Source organism: Aotus nancymaae, unplaced genomic scaffold, assembly GCF_030222135.1.
Source record: "Aotus nancymaae isolate 86718 unplaced genomic scaffold, 86718_ANA_hifiasm-v0.15.2.pri h1tg000031l, whole genome shotgun sequence".
Taxonomy (NCBI): Eukaryota; Metazoa; Chordata; class Mammalia; order Primates; family Aotidae; genus Aotus; species Aotus nancymaae.
In genome coordinates this window covers 3,272,608-3,295,305 of record NW_026988444.1, presented here as the reverse complement: position 1 = coordinate 3,295,305, position 22,698 = coordinate 3,272,608, and the positions used below count along the sequence as shown (strand labels likewise).

The window sequence follows — 22,698 nt, the reverse complement described above, 5'->3', positions numbered from 1 at the left end:
CCCAAATCAAATCAGAAGCCCCAGAGTCCTTTGCACCAAAAGTTGCTAACTATGGCTGAAAGTTACTGCTACTTACAAGAACAGCCTGTTCCCTTTGCTGGATTTTTCTGAAGATGCTACTGTCACATACATTTTCCTAGGTGAAAGCCCTAGTCCATGTTATACTTAAAGGGAGAAAGAGAATGAAAATGAATTTGTGGGGATAAAGTATATCAACATTATTTATGACTTGGCAGGTTTGGATGAAGTTCTTTTGATTTTTCTAGGTCAGGCATGGTGGGTGGCCACCTAAGAGGAGAAAATATAATTAACGACAGATATCCAGGAGAAAAAATCTCAGCACTTTGGGAGGCTGAAGTGGGAGGATTGCTTGAGGCCAAGGGTTTGAGATCAGTCAGGGCAATATAGCAAGACCTTGTCTCTCCAGAGAAAAAGAAAAAAAATGAGCTGGGCATGGTAGCTCCTGCTTGTAGTCCCAGCTACTCAGGAGAATCACTTGAGTTCAGGAATTGGAGGCTGCAGTGAACTATGATTGCACCATTGTACTCCAGCCTGAGTGACAGAGTGAGACCCTGCCTCCAAACCAGAAAACAAAACAAAACAGATTTCTCTATTACAAAGGCAATCCATACTCAGAGAAAAGGACAACAAAAATGAAAAGAAATATATGTAAATATATAAATTATGTTGTCTTTCACTTTTGTTTTTTATGCAAGAATACATATACTCCTCCATCATAACTCTACCCAGAAATAATGTGACACCTGATGTACATGTATTCACGCCTTTCTAGGCCACACACATAGCATGCATGCAGCACACTCATTTTTCTTTATAGAATAAAGCTGTGCTACATGTTTTAGTTATTTCTGCCATCATTTCAGATGACATCCTGCATTCCATGGTAGTCCTGCCTGCGCTTAACAAGCACTCACCTACCTCTGGGCCCTTAGGGTGCCTCCTCTTCTCCTAGCCCTGCTCTATCAAAAAATGCCCATATCTTTGCTCACAATCTGGATGAAATGTTTCCTCGGATGAAGCCCAGGAAGAGGATCTGCTGGTCAGAAACCCTAGCTTCTGGTACACTGCTTGTGTCCTTCAGAAGATGTGACACCCACCCCCCCAACCCCGCAACCTGCAGTGAGGGAGAGGGTCTCTGCTCCAGGACCTTCCACAGCAAGTCTCCTTAGTTAATATGCAGTAAGTGTCAAATCACAGGATCTCATCAGAAAGGTCATCTCAAAAAACAATCAATCCTTTGTGAAATGGGTAACATTTTCCCTGTTAGCATTTGCTATTAATTTTTATTTATGATGTTTTCTGAGTAGGTTTTTTATTTTTGTAATCAAATTTTTATCTTTGATGCCATGCTTAGAAAATACTTCATTATCCAAATATCCTCTTTAACTTTCCCGTAAACTTTTATAGTTTCATCTTTTCATTTATTTGTATAAAGCAAAAATACTTTTCAACACCCTAATGAGTATTCTTTCTAATTCAAATTACCACAAAATCAGCAGACTCAAAAAAAAAAAAAAAATGATTAAACTGACAGTGCAAATGCATGTGTCTGAGGACAAAGAATTTAGGTTCAGAATGAGTTTAAATAAATGTCACATTGTGCTTTTCTACAAATAAATGAGAATGCATTTAATAGAAAGGAGGAACTGCATCTTTCCCTTCCTGAGGCATTTGAGCTGCAGACTGCCACTCGGGGCAGGGCTGTGTACACCCCACCCCTCTGAGTCACTGGATAATGGCAGTCTAGTGTTAGGCCGAGTCACCAACTCTCAGTTTCTGCACGAACTTAGAAAACTGGCAAACTCTCTCTCCCTCCCAAGCAGGTGCCCCTTCTGCAGAGGCCCTCACACATGACTACCCAGCTTGTACTACCACACCTCCCAAAGGCTTGGTGGGTATTCGCCCTTCCTCCTGTCCCCTTCACACCTTCCACAGTTTGATGTTAACACAGATGCCTCCTTTTGTCAATGGTTCTTTTAACTGTGGTTCCAGAACAGAGGGCAAAACTCTGCACCTGGCTTCTGACACATATACTTTCCAAACTAAACTGGGTCCGTAGCCCCTTCCCCCCAACCCCAGTGGCCCGCAGCTAGACAAGCAAGCAATGCCCAGCCCTCCCACATTTCCCCTCAGTGCTTGGCATGGCCATCATCACTCACCCTGCCAGGAATATAATCTATGATGTGGCCTTTCAAACCAACAGGGAAGTGGGTTATTCAGTGGGCCGCTGGCTACCCATGTGGAAAAACACAATGTTCCAGATGCATTAAAATTAAACATAAAAGAGAATTATAGGAGGAGTAGAGGAAAATGCAGATGATCATCTTGGACCTTAAGCATTTTGTAACATACAAAACTCAAGCAGCGAAACAAAAAAACCAAACTTGTATAACAACTAAAGATGGCAAATGCAAAACAAAGAAAGTATTTATAGCATAGCTAAAAAAAAGCTAAGAAAAAAGTTTCACATACTTTACATATAAGAACACTAGTAAATCTAGAGAAAAACAAATATCCCCAAAGGAAAAATAGGCAAAGGACATAATAGCAGCTCATAAAAAATATAAATAGCTAATTAGTAGGAAACACTATTCAGCATCCAACTTAAGATGAAAATGCAGCTAGATGCAGTGGCTCACGCCTGTAATCCCAGCACTTTGGGAGGCTGAGACGGGCAGATCACGAGATCAGGACTAGACCGGCCTGGCCAACATGGTGAAACCCTATCTCTACCAAAAATACAAAATCAGCCGGGCACAGTGGTGCACTCCGGTAATCCCACCTACTTGGGAGGCTGAGGCAGGAGAATTGCTTGAATCTGGGAGGTGGAGGTTGCAGTAAGTCAAGATCGTACCAGTGCACTCCAGCCTGGGTGGCAGTGATACTCTGTCTCAAATTAAAAAAAAAAGAAAGAAATGAAAATGCAATTGCTTGAACCTGGGAGGCAGAGGTTATGGTGAGCTGAGATTGTGCCACTGCACTCTAGCCTGGGTGACAGAGCTCTCAAAAAAAAGAAATGACAACCAGATATCAACTGAGATACCATTTCCTCCCCAAATGGCAACAACAACAACAAAAAGGCGAATACTCCACCTCGGTAAGTGGTTAGGGAAAGGGAATTTTCAAACACTGACGGTAAGGATGCCAACTGGCATTCCTCTCTGGAAGGTAATTTAATAGGATTATCAAGAACCTTAAAATGGAGCATCAGTTACTCAATACCCATAATGCCATGTCTAGGAATTGATCCAGAGGAAAGAGGCAGACAGACCTAAGATGCATGTCCCGGACTCACCTCACAGCCCTGTTTGTTCTGGGGCAGCAGACCATAGCCTACAAACCAAATCCAGGCTGGGACTGTTTTCACGTGGTCAAAGACTGGTTTTACATTTTTAAAAGGTTGTTAAAAAAAAAAAAAAGAATATAGGACAGAAACCATATGTGGTCCACAGAGCCTAAAATAATTATTACTTAGCCCTTTATGGAAAGTCTGCTTTATACTACAAAAGGTTGGTCAAGCAGTGACCAACGATAAAAGACTGGTTTAAAACGATACATCATACAAAGAAGTGCTCTTATTAATGATGATGCAATCGTGCATTGACTGACATGAATGCATTATATCCATCATATTATAATGGGAAAGCCCCAAGTTACCAGGCTATGCGTAGCATTACCCCATTGGTATGTGGGATTTATACTGTCTGCAACAGACATTAGAGAGCCATGGCGATCATCTCTGGGTGGAGAGATTACAGGTGATTAATATTCTATTTTTGCATGGCTGTATTGTCTCAATTTCCTACAAAGTCTAATAATTTTATACGAAGAAGAAGGGTGAGTGGGAGTTCAGGTGTCACCTGTGGTGGTCATCACTGCTAAGTGTCTCTGGCTCTCCTCCTCCAGGGCCCAGGGCAGAACAGCCCTTCCTTAGTCCCTCCGGGCTGGCCATGACCAGGTAATATGATTTGGCCAACAATATGTGAGGAGACATGGCATCTTCACTTCCAGGAGGAAACTAGAGCCAAGAACAAAGAGCTCCAATCCTTTCTCCTGCTGCGGCACACAGCTTCCTCCAACCAGCTCCTGACCAACATGCCTGAGGGCTGTGTGACACCACAGACCAAGTGGGGTCTGGGCTAAGGCTCTCTCCTCCTCCAAGGCACTCCAGGCCATGCCATATGCTCCTCCTCTGGGCGAACCCACCCGCCTGAGGAACAGCTATCGCCGACATCACCCACCCAGGCTCCACACTACCATGTCAGTGTCTGTCTCCCCACAGTCTGGAATTCTTGAAAGGTCACAAATTCCCATCCTTGGCCCTCCAGTGTCTGACACGGAGTCTGGCACAATGTAGGATCTCACTAAATGTTACCACATCAGTTTGGCCAGTTTCTAAACTGGCAAATTACAAGGCAGGCTTCAGGCTAGGAGTTAAATTTCAGAGACAAAGGGACAAAAACACAAAGAAAATCTAAATTTTAGCTGTTGGGATATGGGGTGGGAGATTCCAAATAGACATTTTTCTTTTGAAAGTTTATTCTAAAATAATGCTTGACTTTACTAAAAGTTTTCCAGATTCACAGTCTTAATAACAGACCTTCACTGCAGGAACTATAACTCTTAGGAGATAAGTCCTTATGAAGTACAGAAATTGTGTAACATCAGTCATGGCGGTGAAGCAGATGCACCCTGAGAAGCCCCAGCCCACCCCTAGGCTCCACACTGGCCACTGCTGTGTCCACTCTCACCGACACACATGGGGCCCTGAGAGTGAGCCCTCACACTCTCTATCCTGAATGCCTGTGCCTATGTGATCTTCCTACATTGGTTGAATTATTTCATCTCTTTTTTACACTGTTAAGTTCATGGGGGTGCAGAGAGAGGGGCAACCACTGGACAGTCTGTATTTCTTGCCTAGTGTGGGAGGCACAGGCTACACACTGGAAAAAGTGTGGGCAAGACAGCTGGTACTCCCTCAGGGCTCACAGTCCAGTGGGAAAGAGATGCTCGGGAGAGTCTGTAAGTAATGATTCATTATAAACATGGCAAATGCAACTACTTTTATGTTCAACCAAGTTATCACACCCCAATGGTCCCCTGGAGACTCCCTGATGGGGACACCAGTGACATATGCTGGCCCCTAAGGAAGTTGCCCCACACTTGCCTGAATGAGAGGCAGACAGGAAGAAAACATGAGAAGGGGACAGAAGGCCAGGTGCAGTGGCTCACACCTATAATCCCAGCACTTTGGGAGGCCAAATCGGGCAGATCACCTGAGGTCAGGAGTTCAAGACCAGCCTGGCCAACATGGTGAAACACCATCTCTACTACAAATATAAAAATTAGCTGGGTGGGCCGGGCGCGGTGGCTCAAGCCTGTAATCCCAGCACTTTGGGAGGCCGAGGCGGGTGGATCACAAGGTCAAGAGATCGAGACCATCCTGGTCAACATGGTGAAACCCCGTCTCTACTAATACAAAAAATTAGCTGGGCATGGTGGTGTGTGCCTGTAATCCCAGCTACTCGGGAGGCTGAGGCAGGAGAATTGCCTGAACCCAGGAGGCGGAGGTTGCGGTGAGCCGAGATCGCGCCATTGCACTCCAGCCTGGGTAATGAGAGCGAAACTCCGTCTCAAAAAAAAAAAAAAAAAAAAAATTAGCTGGGTGTGGTGGTGGGCACCTGTAATCCCAGCTACTCAAGAGGCTGAGGCAGGAGAATCGCTTGAATCCAAGAGGTGGAGGTTGTGGTGAGATGAGATTGTGCCATTGTATCCCAGCCTGGGCGACAAGAGTGACACTCCATCTCAAAAAAAAAGCTGGGTACGGTGGCTCATGCCTGTAATCCCAGCACTTTGAGCTGAGGTGGGCAGATCACCTAAGGTCGGGGAGTTCAAGACCAGCCTGTAACATGGAGGGGTTACAACATGGAGAAATCCTGCCTCTACTAAAAATACAAAATTAGCCAGGCATGTTGGTGCATGCCTATAATCCCAGCTACTCAGGAGGCTGAGGCAGGAGAATTGCTTGAACCCGGGAGGCAGAGGTTATGGTGAGTCGAGATCACGCCATTGATTCCAGCCTGGGCAAAACTCTGTCTCCAAAAAAAAGTCGGGGGAGGCAGGTAAGAAGGAAAGGCTGGGGAGAGGAGAGGAAAGGACCCTACGGAAGCAGGGTGGGAACACGGTTCATACAGAGCCACCAGCTGCTCTCAGTATTTCTGGGCTTGAGAAGATGAGGTTTTATTGCTGATGATATCTGACCAGTCATCATTTATGAAACTTCCAAAAGAGACAACAGTGGAAATAGAAAAATGTAAGATCATCGTCGTAAGAGAGCGAAAGGTCAAACACAGCACACAGAACTTCAGAAAAGCTGCAGTGGGATGATGTGTTTATTTTCCCATGGGGACTGGTAGTGGGGAGGGGGGCTGGGGAATAGCAGGTGTGAGAGAAGAACAGGAAAATCCCTGGGAAAATTTAAGCCTTACCCTCCATCTCAACCTCTGTGCCAGTCTCCAACTAATAAGGGAAACAAGTCTTCAAGGCTCAGTGGCTTTCAAGTCATTCTTTATTCCATTTTCCTTCCTATTTCTTGAAGTCACAAATGGGAAAGGACAGTATGACAAACATTTTCTCACCACTTGGTGTGGTAAGAAGGGCACACGCTTAAAAGCTGAGTAGCCCTGGACATGAAGTGACTTCAACAATTCAGCCGTCTACATTGGCAAAGCTAACGTTGTTAACTTTAGCTTTCCGAACCCTAACTTTCTAATGTATAAAGATATGAATGTTAAGATCACCCAATGACAGGAAGATGAGGCTTGAACCCGGGACGTACAGGCTGCAGTGAGCTGAGATCATGCCACTGCACTCCAGCCTGGGCGACAGAGCAACTCTCCAACTCAATTTAAAAAAAAAAAAAAAAAAAAAGATCACCCACTGAAATATCAGAAGAATGGAATAAAGTCATGTGAATGAATAAAGTAACGTGAATGAAATAAAGTAACCTGGCACACAGAGGCTGTCAATCATGCCTGTTCCTTCCTTGGTATTTTTTCTTGTTTTGCTTTCTTCCTATAATGAAAACAAGAAACTGTGCTACTAGATGATGCCAGATATACCTGAAATAATAGTTCTCTGATGCTTCATGACTTGTCTGGAAAGTGATATACCTGAAACAATAGTTCTCCGATGTTTCATGACTTGTCTGGAAAGTTTATCAGCTGACACTTAAATCCCTGCTATGACATTCAGAATGGTGTGTCATAAACTCACCACCCTTTAATTTTAACATTATTACTGCATAATACACAGAGATGGCCTATCTAAAAGTATTTAGCAGCAAATCTAAATACAGAATTTTAAATACTGTATGCCTGGTTGTTTCCAGAAACGACCAGAGTCCAAATTCTAAACATCTGCACTGAAACCATGCCTCTGAAACCACCTCGCATCAGACAGTGTGCAGCGCTCCGTCACCAGGTTTCTCAGTGTGGTTTGGGAAGGATGGAAAGTCTCAGCAGGTGGTGGATGGACAAAGACTGGAAATGTGTATTTTCCTGTCCTTTGTCTACAAATTAAAAAATTTCTTGGACTGCCATCCCCATAAATTACATTTCACAAAGAACTCTAAATGGAGTAGTCCAGTAAAAAGTCCATTTCCATAGATTAAAGTTTGGCTTCAAAAAAAAGTGCTGCAGTCACTGAAGTGAGCCCAGGTGGCTGGGGTCAGGGGCAACTTTACTCGTCAGGCAGTGGGAACACACTTCCTACAAGCAAAGTAACAGGCACAGTGTCCCCAAGACCCACATTCTCATGATGGGAATGAGGCTTCCTTTTCTATGGCAGCACCATCGGCTTGTGCTTTCCTACTTGATGGACCAAGAGGGTTTGTTAGAACATGTGAGGAGGGATACACACCCACAGTGCACGCCATTAAGACAAACACGCTGAGCTGCCCACGCCACCTCCTGGCAGTTTGAGCTGAAACACATCACACCCATCCCTGAGGTGCAGCCACGCCATCTCTAATGCCCCAACTCAGGGGTACAGAATTATTCAGAATCTCCAGTTGTCACTGTCAAATCGAAAATGCCCAACCAAACCCCCACATCTGAGTTTTCTCATTTTCTCCCCCATTCTTCCCCAACTTGTTGTTCATTCCAGTTGACCCGGTCCATTTGCCTTCTGCAGTGTGAAGTTCTCAGGTCCACAACTGTCACCACAGTTCGCCACATTTCCATGTCACCTACAACACCCTCCCCTGGTTCTGGGCCACGACACGGTGACTCCAATTCAATTTCCCCCTAAAAGCTTAACTAGCCCTGACCACTTTCCAAAGTGATTGCTGCCTTCCCTTCTCTGAATTCTGGAAAACTAGTTTCCTATCTCTGATTAGTATCTCTACTGTCTTCTACTTACCATTTTTACCACTTCATCAACTTTCTACACTTTATCTCTCCTTGGTCTATAAGTTCCCCCAAAGCAAAGACATAATGTAATGGCATTTGGTATAATTATTACCTGAAAGGGTCTCTGAGGGATTAACATGAAACTATAGGTATAAATTACTTATAGCTTAAAATTACAAGTCATTGTTCTCTGAAATTCAAAAATACACATTTGATAGACTTCTGGAATTTTGGTGTTATATCATGAACAAAACTACAGTCATTTTATTAAATGCTTTTTTTCTTCAGTGCCAGACTTTAGCAGACAAGAGTTACAGAAAATACACAGGCAGGCTGCCTGGTACATAGTACTCATAAGTTTTTGTTGAATAAATGAATTCTCTGCTGACACTCTAAACACTGCTGATGAGTGACATTCATCCCAAAAATACTGAAGTGAGTTCTCAGTCACACATGGACACACGCAGAGGGGAGTGCTAGGGCCCTGTGCCAGTGGTAGGCCACAACCACAGGCAGCCCCGCCCGAGAAGTAGAACAACAGGCTCAACGCAGGCTACTCACCACCATGTTGTACGCATCGGGAACTTCAGTTTCAAACTGAAATTTTCCACCCTGGTAGTAACCCTCATCTATCAAAAAACACAAAACAAAACAAAAAAATCCTTTAAATTAAAAAAAAGGAAACAAAAAGCAAACACTCTGTTAGGATATGGCAAATACAGAGAATCAGGAGTTTAAAAACAGGCCTGCAGAGTTCCTTGGTTCCATCACCAAATGCACACACACTGGAGGGAGTCCTGCCCCTGCCTGAATAGAAATGGGATACATGCTGCCACCCGCCTGCTATCTGTCTCCTCCAGGAGCTGAGCACACCCTCAGGGAAGGGAGGGGACATCCTTCGGGGCCATCTGACTGGCCTCTTCGCATCCTACCATCTTCCTGGAATGCACAACCCTCTGAACACATCTCATGCCTTAAGTGACTTCTTTATCTGCTTACTGCCGGTCTCCCCAAGAGAATGTCAATTGGAGGACACATGACTAACAGTCACCAACAAACACTTACTGAACACCCACCCTCTGTTGGGCATGGTTCTCGGCCTTGGGGACACTGCAATGAACCTGAGAGAATCATTGCCTTAGTGAGCGCTTGGCGCAGCCTTCACAACAGAGCAGGCCCTCTGGAAATGTGGGCTGGTGGGCACCAAGGAGGATGCCCAGGGTCTTAGCCACCCACATGCTGTGTGCCCCCACTCCCTCTTTACCCTGTCTCCCTCCACACCCTGTAGATCCCACAGGGCAGTGTCTCTCTTCAGATGGTACCGAGTCTAGGGTCAGTAAATGGCTGCTGGTGCCAGCAGAGGGCACTCCAGCATGAATAAGCTTGGAAAAGCCACCTAGGAATTAAATTATTCTCAATTTTAAAATTTGACAGAATTAGCACCATTTTAAAATGAAAAATCAACTTCCCCTAAAATATTTATCATCATAAACAAACCAGCAATATTAAATCTTGTCACTTTCCTCAATGTTTTTTATATGAAATGAATGCATAACAGCAAGTTGTTAGCCTCAACAAGTCATCATTTAAAATAAAATCCATTCCTTAAGAGTTGAGACTGCATCAACATTTATGTCATCCAGCAGTTAAAACTGGCATTACCTGGACCCTAACATTTTTTTCTTTGCCAATTTGATAGAAGAGAAATACTAGTTCTCTTTTATTTTACATTCTCTGATGAATACCAGTGAGGCTAAAATTTATATTATTATTGGTCATTTATGTTTTTGCTGTTAAGAACTGAACAATCAATGTTCTGAAATGCTCCATTTATTACTGAGATATTCACCTTTTAAATAGTAATATAAAATCTCTTAAGAAAATTAGCCTTTGCTTTTTTTATGTTATGAGATATTTTTCTTAGGCTGCAGTTTGCATTTTGACTTTGTGGTTTCTGAACACTAATTTTCTCTTTTTAAGATGCTAATCTTTCTGTAAGGTTTCTGTCTCTGGTATCATGCTTAAAAAAGGCATTTCACAGCCGGGCACAGTGGCTCACGCCTGTAATCCCAGCACTTTGGAAGGCCAAGGTGAGTGGATCACGAGGTCATGAAATCGAGACCATCCTGGCCAACATGATGAAACCCCGTCTGTATTACAAATACAAAACTTAGCCAGGTGTGGTGGCGCACACCTGGAGTCCCAGCTACTTGGGAGGCTGAGGCAGGAGAATCACTTGAACCCGGGAGGCGGAAGTTGCAGTGAGCCAAGATCGTGCCACTGCGCTCCAGCCTGGGCAACAGAGACCCTGTCTCAAAAAAAAAAGAAGGCCTTTCCCAACCAAAATTTCATAAATGCCCTCCTATATTTTCTTCTAGTAATTTAATGGTTTCATAGATTACATTTAATCAGCTCATTCATTCATCAACTGATTACAGACTAAGGTCGTATTTTTTTTCCTAGCTGGTTGCTTACTCATCCCAACGGCATTTATTATTCTAGCCTTCCTCCACTTATTTGAGATGGATATTTCTAATTTTTATAAGTACACTTGGACTTGTGACTGACAGTATAAAGTATTTGGCAAAGATACTTGTTTGGGAAGTTTTTAACTCCAGATATGGGAACTTTTCAAATAAGTGGCATCTTAGGTATAAAATACTCAGAGTATAATATCCTTGTTTGCCAAAGCATTTGTGGATGTTGGTCTTTTACACGTACTCTGATATTGACCACTGTGGCACAGCACAGAAATCCAACATTAGGCGTAACATTACAAAGCATGAAGTCCATTCTGTGAACTGTTACCACAGCTTTTGGATGACGCTGCTGCACCCACGCTGTTCTTTTCCTTAAGAATGATTACAACCCATGCAAGACACCTTGGTCATGGCTGTGCTCTGGCCATTCTATCCTGCCATGCTATATTTTTTCTCTAGTTCGCTTTCTATTTCATGGATTACAGAGTTTCAACTCTATTGCCTACCACTTTCAAAGGTGTTATTTGGTCTAACATGATTCTCACTTTACCTTATTCCCTCTTCTCCAGTCAAGTTCTTATTTAATAATTATAAGGATTATATCTTCTCTTAACTCATTCAAAAGTGAGAACAGACTGTTCTGTTTTTCTCTTTCATGAAACAAATCTGTCTCAGGAAAATGATCTGCTCCTGCATCAGTACTTTCCCCCTCTTTGAAGCTGCACAGCTTTTAGACCTGATCCAAGTCTGCTTATTTATTATTGAATTTGCCCAGAAATTTCACAGTCCAACTTAAAAAGCAGCTTGGGAGCAGACTGGACTGAGATGAAACCCAAGAGCATCTCTTATTTACAAGGTTTCCTTCACGATGACCCCAGCTTAAGAGTTCTGATTCACCTTCTGCACCTGGCTCTGGGACTGGCTGGCCCAAGGTGGAGACAGTTCAGGGAAGGACTGCTCACTTCCAGAGCTGGCAGGTAGAGGGCTCATTGAGTATGTCTGTAACTGCAGCGTGCACTGTGGCCCAGAGCACAATTATACAAGTCTAGGACAGGCCAATTCTATGTTACTATCGTCCATGGCTGCTGGGGCTGAAAACATTATACTTCTCAGACAACTAGGTTTCAAAATACAATAATGAAATGCAACCAGGGAAAGTTCCTGGCACTCAGCTCTCAATCAGCCGCCTCGTCCCTGCCCCACTGTTACAGTGAGAGGAATTACCCTCCTCTTTCCTTGTGCTTTAGAGCCCACTCCCCACTACCTTTGAAGAGCCATACTCCAAAGTCTTCAAGGTTACTGGGAGCACTGGGAAAACAAACCTTTTGAAGGGGTATGTCAGCACAAATCACTGTGACAGAATCCATTTCTAGATGGCCAACATCCACACATGTTCTATCCGGGAACAAATCTGCAGACAATGTCCTCAAGGCCAAGCAGTCATGCCAGCTCCCCATCCCACCCCTCTTTCACAACCTTCTTCCCCTCTGTAAAAAAAGGCCTACCTCCCATCTCCCCTTGTACTAGAATGAAATGCCTTGAGGAGCAGACGTTCCTAGGGGACAAAAGTACTCGTGATGCACTGATAGCAGTAAAGCCACCTCAAAGCAACGCATTATGGTAGGGTTGTGCTTTTCCCTATATTTGCTATTTCCCCAACCACTGCATCTCCATCCATTCGCTTTTCTCTATCTATATCCATTTCTTTCTCTTCTTTTTTAAATTATTTATTTATTTTTGAGACAGAGTTTACTCCATTGCTCAGGCTGGAGTGCAGTGGCACAATCACAGCTCACTGCAGTCTTGAAGTCTGGGGCTCAGGTGATCCTCTCACCTCAACCACCCAAGTAGCTGGGACTACAGGTGTGCACCACCACATCCAGCTAATTTTTTTATAGAGATTGGGTCTCACCATGCTGCCGAGGCTGGGCTTGAACTCCTGACCACAAGTCATCTGCCCATCTTGGCCTCCCAAAGTGCTGGGATTACAGGCCTGAGCCACCGCACCTGGCCTATACCCATTTCTATAAAGGGCAAAGCATGGTGTTATAAATAGTATGTCCTTGTTCATGCTGGAGTGTCTTGGGTTCAGAAACTGGGGCGTGTGATGGCAGGGATGATGAAACTTCATTTAGTACCTTCAATCCCTAGACCACTGTAAAAGAAGGCATCACCCCTGTGAAGGCAAGCAAAGAGGATGCAAAGACACAACAGCCATGGTGCCTTCCTCCACCCAGGGCACCAGCTCCATGCCTGACCTATCTAACTAGGAGCAGGAGCTCAGAGTAAGATGGCTGTCAGAGGCACATTGTTAGAATGAAAGTGAAGTAAGACTTTGCTAGAGAGAAACAGTCTGATTTGGCTGACTCATTTGACAATTAATGTATATGGCAGACAACTTTGATAAACCGAATGGCTGAATCTGCAGCTCCAAGCTTTGGGTGAAAATAAAAGAATATAGTAAGATTTTTACATATTTTACAAGCTGCCTGCCTTGGCCGGCAGTATACATATTAGTATGTTGAAATTAACAATACTGCTGTTTTTCTCAACTCCTTCTCAGAATTCCGGCAAAAGCCTGCAAAGCTGCTCTGAAGTTAGGAGTGACAGACGTAACTATTCGGGGTGGAAAAGCATTCTGATGTCCCTGCAGCTGAGAGGGATTGGTAAAGTGATTCTGGACACTTCAGAAACTGAAGCAAAGAACTCAAATGACTGAGTGACAAAGCCTTCTCCAATTCAGGTGGCTTCTAGTTCTCTACTTTCAACTAAATGGAAGAAGGAACCTATTCTAATAGTTGAAAAATCATGGAAATACTTTATATGAGGACAGGCAAGGTGGCTCATGTAATCTCAGCACTTTGGGAGGCCAAGGCAGGCGGTCTACTTGAGCTCAGGAGTTTAAGACCAGCTACAGCAACATGGCAAAACACTATTTCTACAAAAAAAAAAAAATTAGCTGGATGTGGTATGTGCCTGTAGTCCCAGCTACTTGGGAGGCTGAGGTGGGAGGATCACTTGAGCCTGGGAGTTTGAGGTGGCAGTGAGCCATGATTGGACCATTTCACTCCAGCCTGGGCAGAGTGAGAGCCTGTCTCAAAAAAAAAAAGGAAAGAAAATACTTTATGTGATCTTTGGCCTTTAACTTTGAGGTCCAAAGACAAAATGTCACAGCTATACAAAAAAAAAAAAACACCTTCCACACCTGTCTACTTATTTATGTGAACAAGCAGTCCTGAGTGTTTATAAAGACAAAATAATAGAAGAAAACTGTTTTCTTCCATTATTTTCCATTATAGTAGTTTTCTTTCTAGCATAAAATAACATTCATTCACAAATGCATCAATTTAATCAGACAAAATGCTAACAGTAACCCCATCATGATTTTCAGAGATACACTGCAAGTGAAATGTTACTTTATGTTTAACTGTCAATAAAATTTGCTTAAATTCATTATTTATTACACAAAGAGTTGATGAGTGCCCATCATGTGTCACACACAGTTCTAGGCCCTGGTGACACATCAACAAGAGGTCATTTCTGCCCTTATGAAGCATATATTCTAGTGGAAGGGAGGGAAAATACACAAATTACATAATAGAAGGAGAAGAAAGCTGGAGGGGCTGCAATTTTAAGCAGGGAGGTCAGAGAAAATAATGACTTGAAACAGGAGGGTACTGGGGTGAAAGGCACTCCAAGTGGATGAAACAAGGTGGGTACAGTAAGAGGCCTAGTGTGCTTCATGAACTCTGCAGAAGCCAGTGTGGTCAGAGAGTGAGGTGGGGTAAGAGGACCTGAGGCCAAAGAGGGAGCAGGTGCAGAGAGGGTTGGGTCCTGCAGGCCCCTCCATGCAGTTGGGTCTAATTCAGAGTGAGATGGGGCCATGAGAGGGATCTGAGTAGGGGAGGGACAGGAACATATAAACAGATCACAGAGCAGGAGCCCAGTTGTGGGTATCTTTTGCAATCATCCAGGTGAGAGACGCTAATAGTTAGAATTAGGGTGGGAGCAGGTGAAGTGGACAGATTTTGAAGGCAGCAACACCAGAATTTGCTGACAGATTGGACATGGCGGCAGGGGAGAAGGAGTCAGAAAAGATCTTTGACCTTGCAATGGAAAAGGCAGAGTTGCTACCATGAAGATAAAAGAACTGCAAAGGGCACAACTGTGTGAAGTTCAAATCTGGCACATTAACCTGAGATTTCAAGTTGGCATCCAAGTGGAGGCGCTGAGGGGGCAGCTGACCAAGCATTCTTGAGTACTGGGAGAGGCTGGCCAGAGAGGGCAGTCTGGGAGCCATTCAGGGTATAAAAGCACTCTGATGTCACAGGATAGCCAGGTCACCAGGGAACTGACTATACAGGTCCAAAGACAGGACGAAGCCTTGAGGTTCCCCCACTTCAAGGGGCTGGGAGATGAGGCAGAGGACAGGCAGCTGAAGATAAAGGAAGAAAAACCAGAAGCAGGAGCCTATACAAATAACAACTGCAATAATCATTCAAAAGCAATTGTTCAACACTTAAGAGTCTTATAGTTATATAAACTTTTCAAATAGTGAGTTCTGGGCTGGGCGCAGTGGCTCACACCTGTAATCCCAGCACTTTGAGAGGCTAAGGTGGGTGGATCATGAGGTCAGGAGTTTGAGACCAGCCTGGCCAACATGGAAACCCCGTCTCTACTAAGAATACAAAAATTAGCCAGGCATGGTGGTGCATGCCTGTTATCTCAGCTACTGGGGAGGCTGAGGCAGGAGAATCACTTGAACCCAGGAGATGGAGGTTGCAGCAAGCCACGATGGTGCCACTGCACTCCAGCCTGGGTGACAGAGCAAGACTCTGCCTCGGGAAAAAAAAAGTGAGCTCTGTCTGTCTATCTACCTGTATATCTAGTTACAGAAAAGTATGAAAGAATGACAAATAAAATAATTACAAGCATAAAAATGTTTACATTAGGATGCAATTTGAGGGAACAAGTAGAATGAAAATATGAGTGCCAGGAGAAAAAACAGCAAAGGTTTTCCAGCCAGTAAAGTAGAGCTTATTCACATTAAAAAAAAAAAAAAGTGTGATGGTGGGTGTATCTGTGGTATTTAGATTCTATACTGCAAACATTTCAAAGAGTAATATAATAATTTTATTTTTAAATGTCAATATTTACAGCACACTGGAAATTACATCCCATGCAAACTTTAAACTTCAAAGGCTCTGGTCCAAAGAGAAGAGACAGACAGAGACAGGCAGTGGAGATGAGGAAGTGAGTGCAGCAGAGGCAGGAGGCAGGACAGACATGGGCACTGGGGAGTGGGTAGGACTCTGGGATGCAGGGCTCAGACAAAGACACAATGACAGCTATTGTACAGAGATGCTGAGACTTAGAGAAAAACATGAACATAATGAGGAAAGAAATGGACAGTTAGGGAAAAAGCACCAAATGGAATGTCAACAGCTAGAAAACATAGTATTCGAAATGAAAAATTCACTGGATGAGCTTAACAACAAATGAGACATTGCAGAAAAAGAAATTATCCAAAATGAGGCACAGAAAGAAAAGTGAACAAACCCTTTGGACCCAAAGAAGGTATAATTTACATGTAGAGGTAATCTGTATGTAAGATATATGATACATATAAACTAGAGTGCCAGAAAAGGATCACAGAAAAAATATTTAAAGAAATGTTAGCCAAATTATTTCTAAATTGGATGAAAACTGTAACTCACAGATCCAAAAACTTAACAAACCCCAAGTGTGATAAAAAGAAAAAAACACTTCAAAGCACATTATAATCAAACTGCTGAAAACAGTGATAAGGAGAAAATCTTAAAAGCAGCCAGAGAATAAAATGCACATCGCATAAACTGAAACAAAGAATCACCACAAACTTCTTCTAAGGAAAAAACACAGAAGGCAGTAGAATGACATCCTTAAAATGCTGAAACTGTCAACTTAAGTATTTAACCTTCAGCAACACTGACATAATTCATCACAAGCAAATCTGCATTACAAAAAAATCCTCAAGGATGTTCTTTAGGCAGAAGGAAATAAAAGAGAGAAACCTAGATTTACAAAAGAAAATGAGGATCATAAATGCTAAGAATGTGGAGACATATATTTTAAAAATAGACTGTGTAAAGCACAGATAATATATTCTGGGTTACAACATGTGTAAAAGTAAAATGAATGAGAACTATAAAATAAAGGCTGGGATGAGAAATGGAAACATACTACTCTTTTGTCTAAGCTTCCACCTTAAGAATCAGAAAAAGAAGAGTAAATTAAACTGAAAATAAAGAGAAGGAGGGACATAACAAAGATATGAGCAATATTCAAAAAATAACAAGGCAAAATCAATTAAACTAAAAGCAGGTTCTTTGCAAAGATAAAAAAATAGACAATCTTCTCATTAACCTGATCAAGAAAAAAAGAAGACAAAAATTACAATATCGGTAATTGAAGGAGATATAACACAGACTCTATGGAACTTAAAAGGATAAGAAGATGATACTGAAAACATTATGTCAGTAAATTGAAAATGCAGATGATGTAAGCAAATCCCTTGAAGGACACAAATTAGTGAAGCCCATTCAAGAATAACCTAGGCAGCCCTATATCTATCAGAAATTGCATTTATACTTAAAATCTTACTACAAAAAAACAAAATTCCAGACATAGGTGGCTTTACTGGTGAATTCTGCCATTGAATAAAGAATTAGCAGGCCAGGCACAGTGGCTCACACCTGTAATCCCAGCGCTTTCGGAGGATCGCTTGAGCCCAAGGGTTCAAGGCCAGCCTGGCCAACAGAGTAAGACCCCCGTCTCTACAAAAAATAATTAGCTGGGCATGGTGGTGCATCTGCCCACTACAGATGGTAGGCATCTGTAGTCACAGTTACCTGGGAGCCTGAGGCAGGAGAACTGTTTGAGTCCAGGAGGTTGAGGCTCCAGTGAGGCATGATTGTGCCACTGCACTTCAGCCTTGGCAAGTGAGTAAGACCTTGTCTAAAAAATAATTAATTAGTTAACTAATTAATAATACTAATTCTACACAAGTTCTTTCAGAGAATAGAACGCTTCCCCATTCAAAGACCAGAATGCATTACCTTGACACCAAAACTAGACAACTAATTATAAAAATAACTATAAATATCCCTTACAGATAGGTAAGAACTTGTAAAAAAATTCTTAACAAAATACTAATATATCAAACTGAGCAATATATTAAGCCACTAACACATAATACATGATGAATTAAGGTTTATCTCACAAATGCAGCTTTGGTTCAACATTTGAAAAATAATTTGTCAATGTAACTTACCTTATCAACAGACCAAAACAGAAAAACCATTATGATCACCTCAATAGATGCAGTAAATGCAGATGCGGTAGATGCAGAAAAAGCATTTGGCAAATTAACCATCCATTGACCATTTTTGGTTTGGGGGGAAAAAAGCATCCATTCATGATTAAAAAAAAAAAAACTCTTGGCAAACAAGAAGTAGAAAAGAATGCCTCAACCTGATAAAGGGCATGTGCAAAAACTCTACAGCAAGGCCAGGCTCACTGGCTCACACCTGTAATCTCAGCACTTTGGGAGGCCAAGGTGGACAGATCACCTGAGGTCAGGAGTTGGATACCAGCCTGGCCAACATGGTGAAATCCTAGCCAGGCATGGTTGCGGACACCTGTAGTCCCAGCTATTCAGGAAGCTAAGACACAAGAGAGGCAGAGGATGCAGTGAGTGGAGATTGTACCACTGCCCCACAGCCTGGGCGACAGAGCTATCTCAAAAAAACAAACAAACAAAACAAACAAAAACCCTGCAGCAAACCACACACTTTATGATGAGACTGATAGCATTCCCTAAGATTAAAAACAAAGCAAGGATGCCCCTCTCACACTTCTATCTGTAATTGTACTTGAAGTCTTAGACAAGAAAATAAGGCAAGAAGATGAAATAGAAAGATATACACTGAAAAGGAGAAATAAAATTGTCTTTATGCGCAGATGGCATGATAGTTTACATAGATAAGTCTATGGAATCTACAATACAACTACTAGAATGAAAAGGAGGCTTATCAAGATTGTAGGACACAAGGTCACTATAAAAAAATCAACTATATTTTTATGTACTAGCAATAGAAAACTGAAAATGGAGATATAAACCACATTCATGGATTAGAGGATGCGATAATTAAGATGAAAACTGATGTGGTGGATGGGCGCAGTGGCTCACGCTTATAATCTCAGCACTTTGGGAGGCCAAGGCAGGCGGATCACAAGGTCAGGAGTTCGAGACCAGCCTGACAAACATGGTGAAACCCCATCTCTACTACAAATACAAAAATTAGCTGGGCATGGTGGCACATGCCTGTAATCCCAGCTACTCAGGAGGCTGAGGCAGGAGAATCACTTGAATCTGGGAAGCAGAGGTTGCAGTGAGGCAGAAGTTACAGTGAGCTGTGATTGTGTCACTGCATTCCAGCCTGGGCAACAGAGCGAGACTCTGTCTCAAAAAAAAAAAAAGGAAAATTGATGTGGTTTGGATGTGTGTCCCCTCCAGATCTCATGTTGAGATGTGAGGTCCAGTGTTTGAGGTGGGGCCTAGTGAAGGTGATGGGGGCAGATCCCTCATAAATGGCTTAGTGCCCACCCCATGGTAATTAGTGAGTTCTCCCTGTTAGTTCATGCAAGAGCTGCTTGTTTAAAAGAGTCTGTATCTCTTTTGCTCCCTTTCTCACCATGTAATACACTGGCTCCACTTTGCCTTCCACTAGGATTATGAGCTTCCTGATGACCTCACTAGAGGCAGATGCCAGTACCATGCTTCCTGCACAGCCTGCAGAACCATAAGCTAAAATAAGCCTCTTTTCTTTACAAATTACCTGGCCTCAGGTATTTCTTTATAGCAATGCAAATAAACTAACACAGCAATTCTCCCCAAATTGATTTACATCAGAGTCAATGTAGCCCTAATCAAAATCTCAGCAAGTTTTTTGCCAGATTTGACAGGCTGATTCTAAAGTGTATGTGGAAAAGCAAAGGAACAAAAATCACCAAAATCATTTTGAAAAAAAAGTTAAAGGAGTCAGAGGTCACGTATGAGATTTCAAGACTTACTATAAAGCCATAATAATCAAGCAGTGATATTTGTATGAGTATAGACATACAGAACAAAAGAATGGAACAGAATCCAGAAATAGACCCATACACATATAGTCAAGTAATATCAACAAAGGTGTCAAGGTAAGTCAATGGGAAAAAGCCTCTTCAACAAATAGTGCTAGAAATGGATGACCATATGCAAAAAGAGGAAAAAAAGAAACTACACTCTTTTCTTGTACAACATGCGAAAATTAACTCAAACTGGATCACAGACCTAATTGCAAAACCTAGAACATAAACTTCTGATTAAAAAAAAATAAGGCCAGGCATGGTGGCTCATGCCTATAATCTCTACACTTGAGAGGCCAAAGTGGGCTGATCGCTTGAGCCCAGAAGTTCAAGACAGCTTGCACAACGTGGCGAAACCCTGTCTCTACAAAAATTACAAAAATTAGCCAGGTGTGGTAGCATGTTCCTGTGGTCCCAGCTACTTGGGAGGCTAAGGCAGAAGGATAACTTAAGCTCAGGAGATGGAGGTTACAGTGAGCCATGATCGTGCCACTGCATTCCAGATGGGGCAACAGAGCGAGACCCTGTCTCAAAAAATAATGTTTAAAATAAGAGAAAATCTTTTTATTTCTTAGACAAAAATTTCTTAGGACACAACAAACATAAACTATTTTTTTTTTGAGACGGAGTCTCGCTATGTTGCTAGGCTGGAATGCAGTGGCACAATCTCAGCTCACTGCAACCTCCACCTCCCAGGTTCAAGCGATTCTCCTGCCTCAGCCTCCCAAATAGCTGAGATTACAGGCATCTGCCACTTTTTAGTAGAGACAGAGTTTTACCAGTCTCTACGGGGTTTTAGTAGAGACTGCATTTTTAGTAGAGATGGGGTTTCACCATGTTGACCAGGATGGTCCCGACCTCCTGATCTTGTGATCTGCCCGCCTCGGCATCCCAAAGTGCTGGGATTACAGGCGTGAGCCACCATGCCTAGCCATGACCCGCACAAACTATTCTTACTAGTTTTGATTTGCTGCTCTAATCAATTTCCACAAACTCTTTGCCTTGAACAATATACATTTATTATCTTCTGGAGGCCAGAAGATCAAAACGGGTCCCACTGGGCTAAGATCATGAAGTTGGCAAGGAAGCATTCCTTTCTGGATGCCCCAGAAAAGACCGTTCCCTTGCACTACCAGCAGTCAGAAGCCGCCTGCATCCAGGGCTCATGGGCCCTTCCTGCATCTCCAGAGGCAGCAGTGGCAGGTGAGTGTTACTGCCAGTGCATCTCCTCACCTGCTTCCTGCTCCCATTGTTACATCACCTTCTCTGGCTCTAGCTTTCCACTTTAAGGATCCCTGTACTTACTGGGTGTACCTAGAAACTCCAGGACAATCTCCCTGCTTAAAGGTCAGATGATTAGCAACCTTAATTTATCTGCAACTCTAATTTCCCTTTGCCATGTAACAACATATTCAACAAGTTCCAGGAATTCAGACATGGACATCTTTTAGGGCCATTATTCTGCCTACCACATTACCACAAAGAAAAAAATCATAAGTTGGACATCCCCAAATTAATTTAAAATACATGGTCTTTAAAAGACAGTATTAAAGACATAAAGATGAGCCACAGACTAGGAAAAAAATTTATAAAACATATCTGATAAAAGACATATCTAGGGTAAAGAATTCTTAAAGACCCACAATAGGCCGGGCTCGGTGGCTCAAGCCTGTAATCCCAGCACTTTGGGAGGCCGAGGCGGGTGGATCACGAGGTCAAGAGATCGAGACCATCCTGGTCAACATGGTGAAACCCCGTCTCTACTAATACAAAAAATTAGCTGGGCACGGTGGCGCGTGCCTGTAATCCCAGCTACTCAGGAGGCTGAGGCAGGAGAATTGCCTGAACCCAGGAGGCGGAGATTGCGGTGAGCCGAGATCGCGCCATTGCGCTCCAGCCTGGGTATCAAGAGCGAAACTCCGTCTCAAAAAAAAAAAAAAAAAAAAAAGACCCACAATAAGAAAAAAAACTTTTTTTTTTTTAAATGAGCAAAATAGTTGAGGAGATGTGTCTCCAAAAAAAAGACAGTCATTAAGAAAATGCAAATTAATACCACAATTAAATACAACCATGTAACCATTGCCATGCATCAAGTTTTTAAAACTAAATGCTGGTAAAAATACAGAGCAATTAGAATTCTCATACTGTGCTGGTGGGAATTCAAAATAGTACAGCTACTTGGAAAAAACAATTTTGCAGTTTCTCATAATTTAAGAAAACTGAGAGCAACTCAAATGCCCACCATTTGATGAATGGATAAGCAAACTATGGTACATCCACACAACTGAAATAACAATACACATAACAACATGGATGAATGTCAAAAGCATTATGCTAAGTGGGAGAAGACACACACAAAATGTTGCATACTGCTGGGTTCATTTAGTTAATATCCTGGTAAAGGGAAAACTATAGGGAAAGAATCAGGTCGATGACTGCCAGGGGCTGGGGATGGAGAGAGGAGACTGACTACAAAGGAGATTGAGGGAACTTTTTTTGAGGTGATGGAAACTTCCTGTTTCTTAATTGTGGCGGTGGTTATGTGACTGCGTAGGTCTGTCAAAAGGCAGAGAACTGTCTACCTAAGAGTGGGAAACTTACGGCCAGGCGCAGTAGCT

The 22,698-nt window shown here is 42.7% G+C and overlaps 1 protein-coding gene across 1 annotated transcript in view; it reads right to left on the bottom strand.

Annotated features, from left to right (window-relative positions):
• UBE2F (ubiquitin conjugating enzyme E2 F (putative)) overlaps positions 1 to 22,698 on the bottom strand; it is a 76,160-nt gene that overhangs the window by 18,317 nt on the left and 35,145 nt on the right. Inside the window, exon 5 of the mRNA XM_064383394.1 lies at positions 8,994 to 9,061. Coding sequence (XP_064239464.1) covers positions 8,994 to 9,061 — 68 coding nt within the window. The remainder of the gene's footprint in view (positions 1 to 8,993; positions 9,062 to 22,698) is intronic.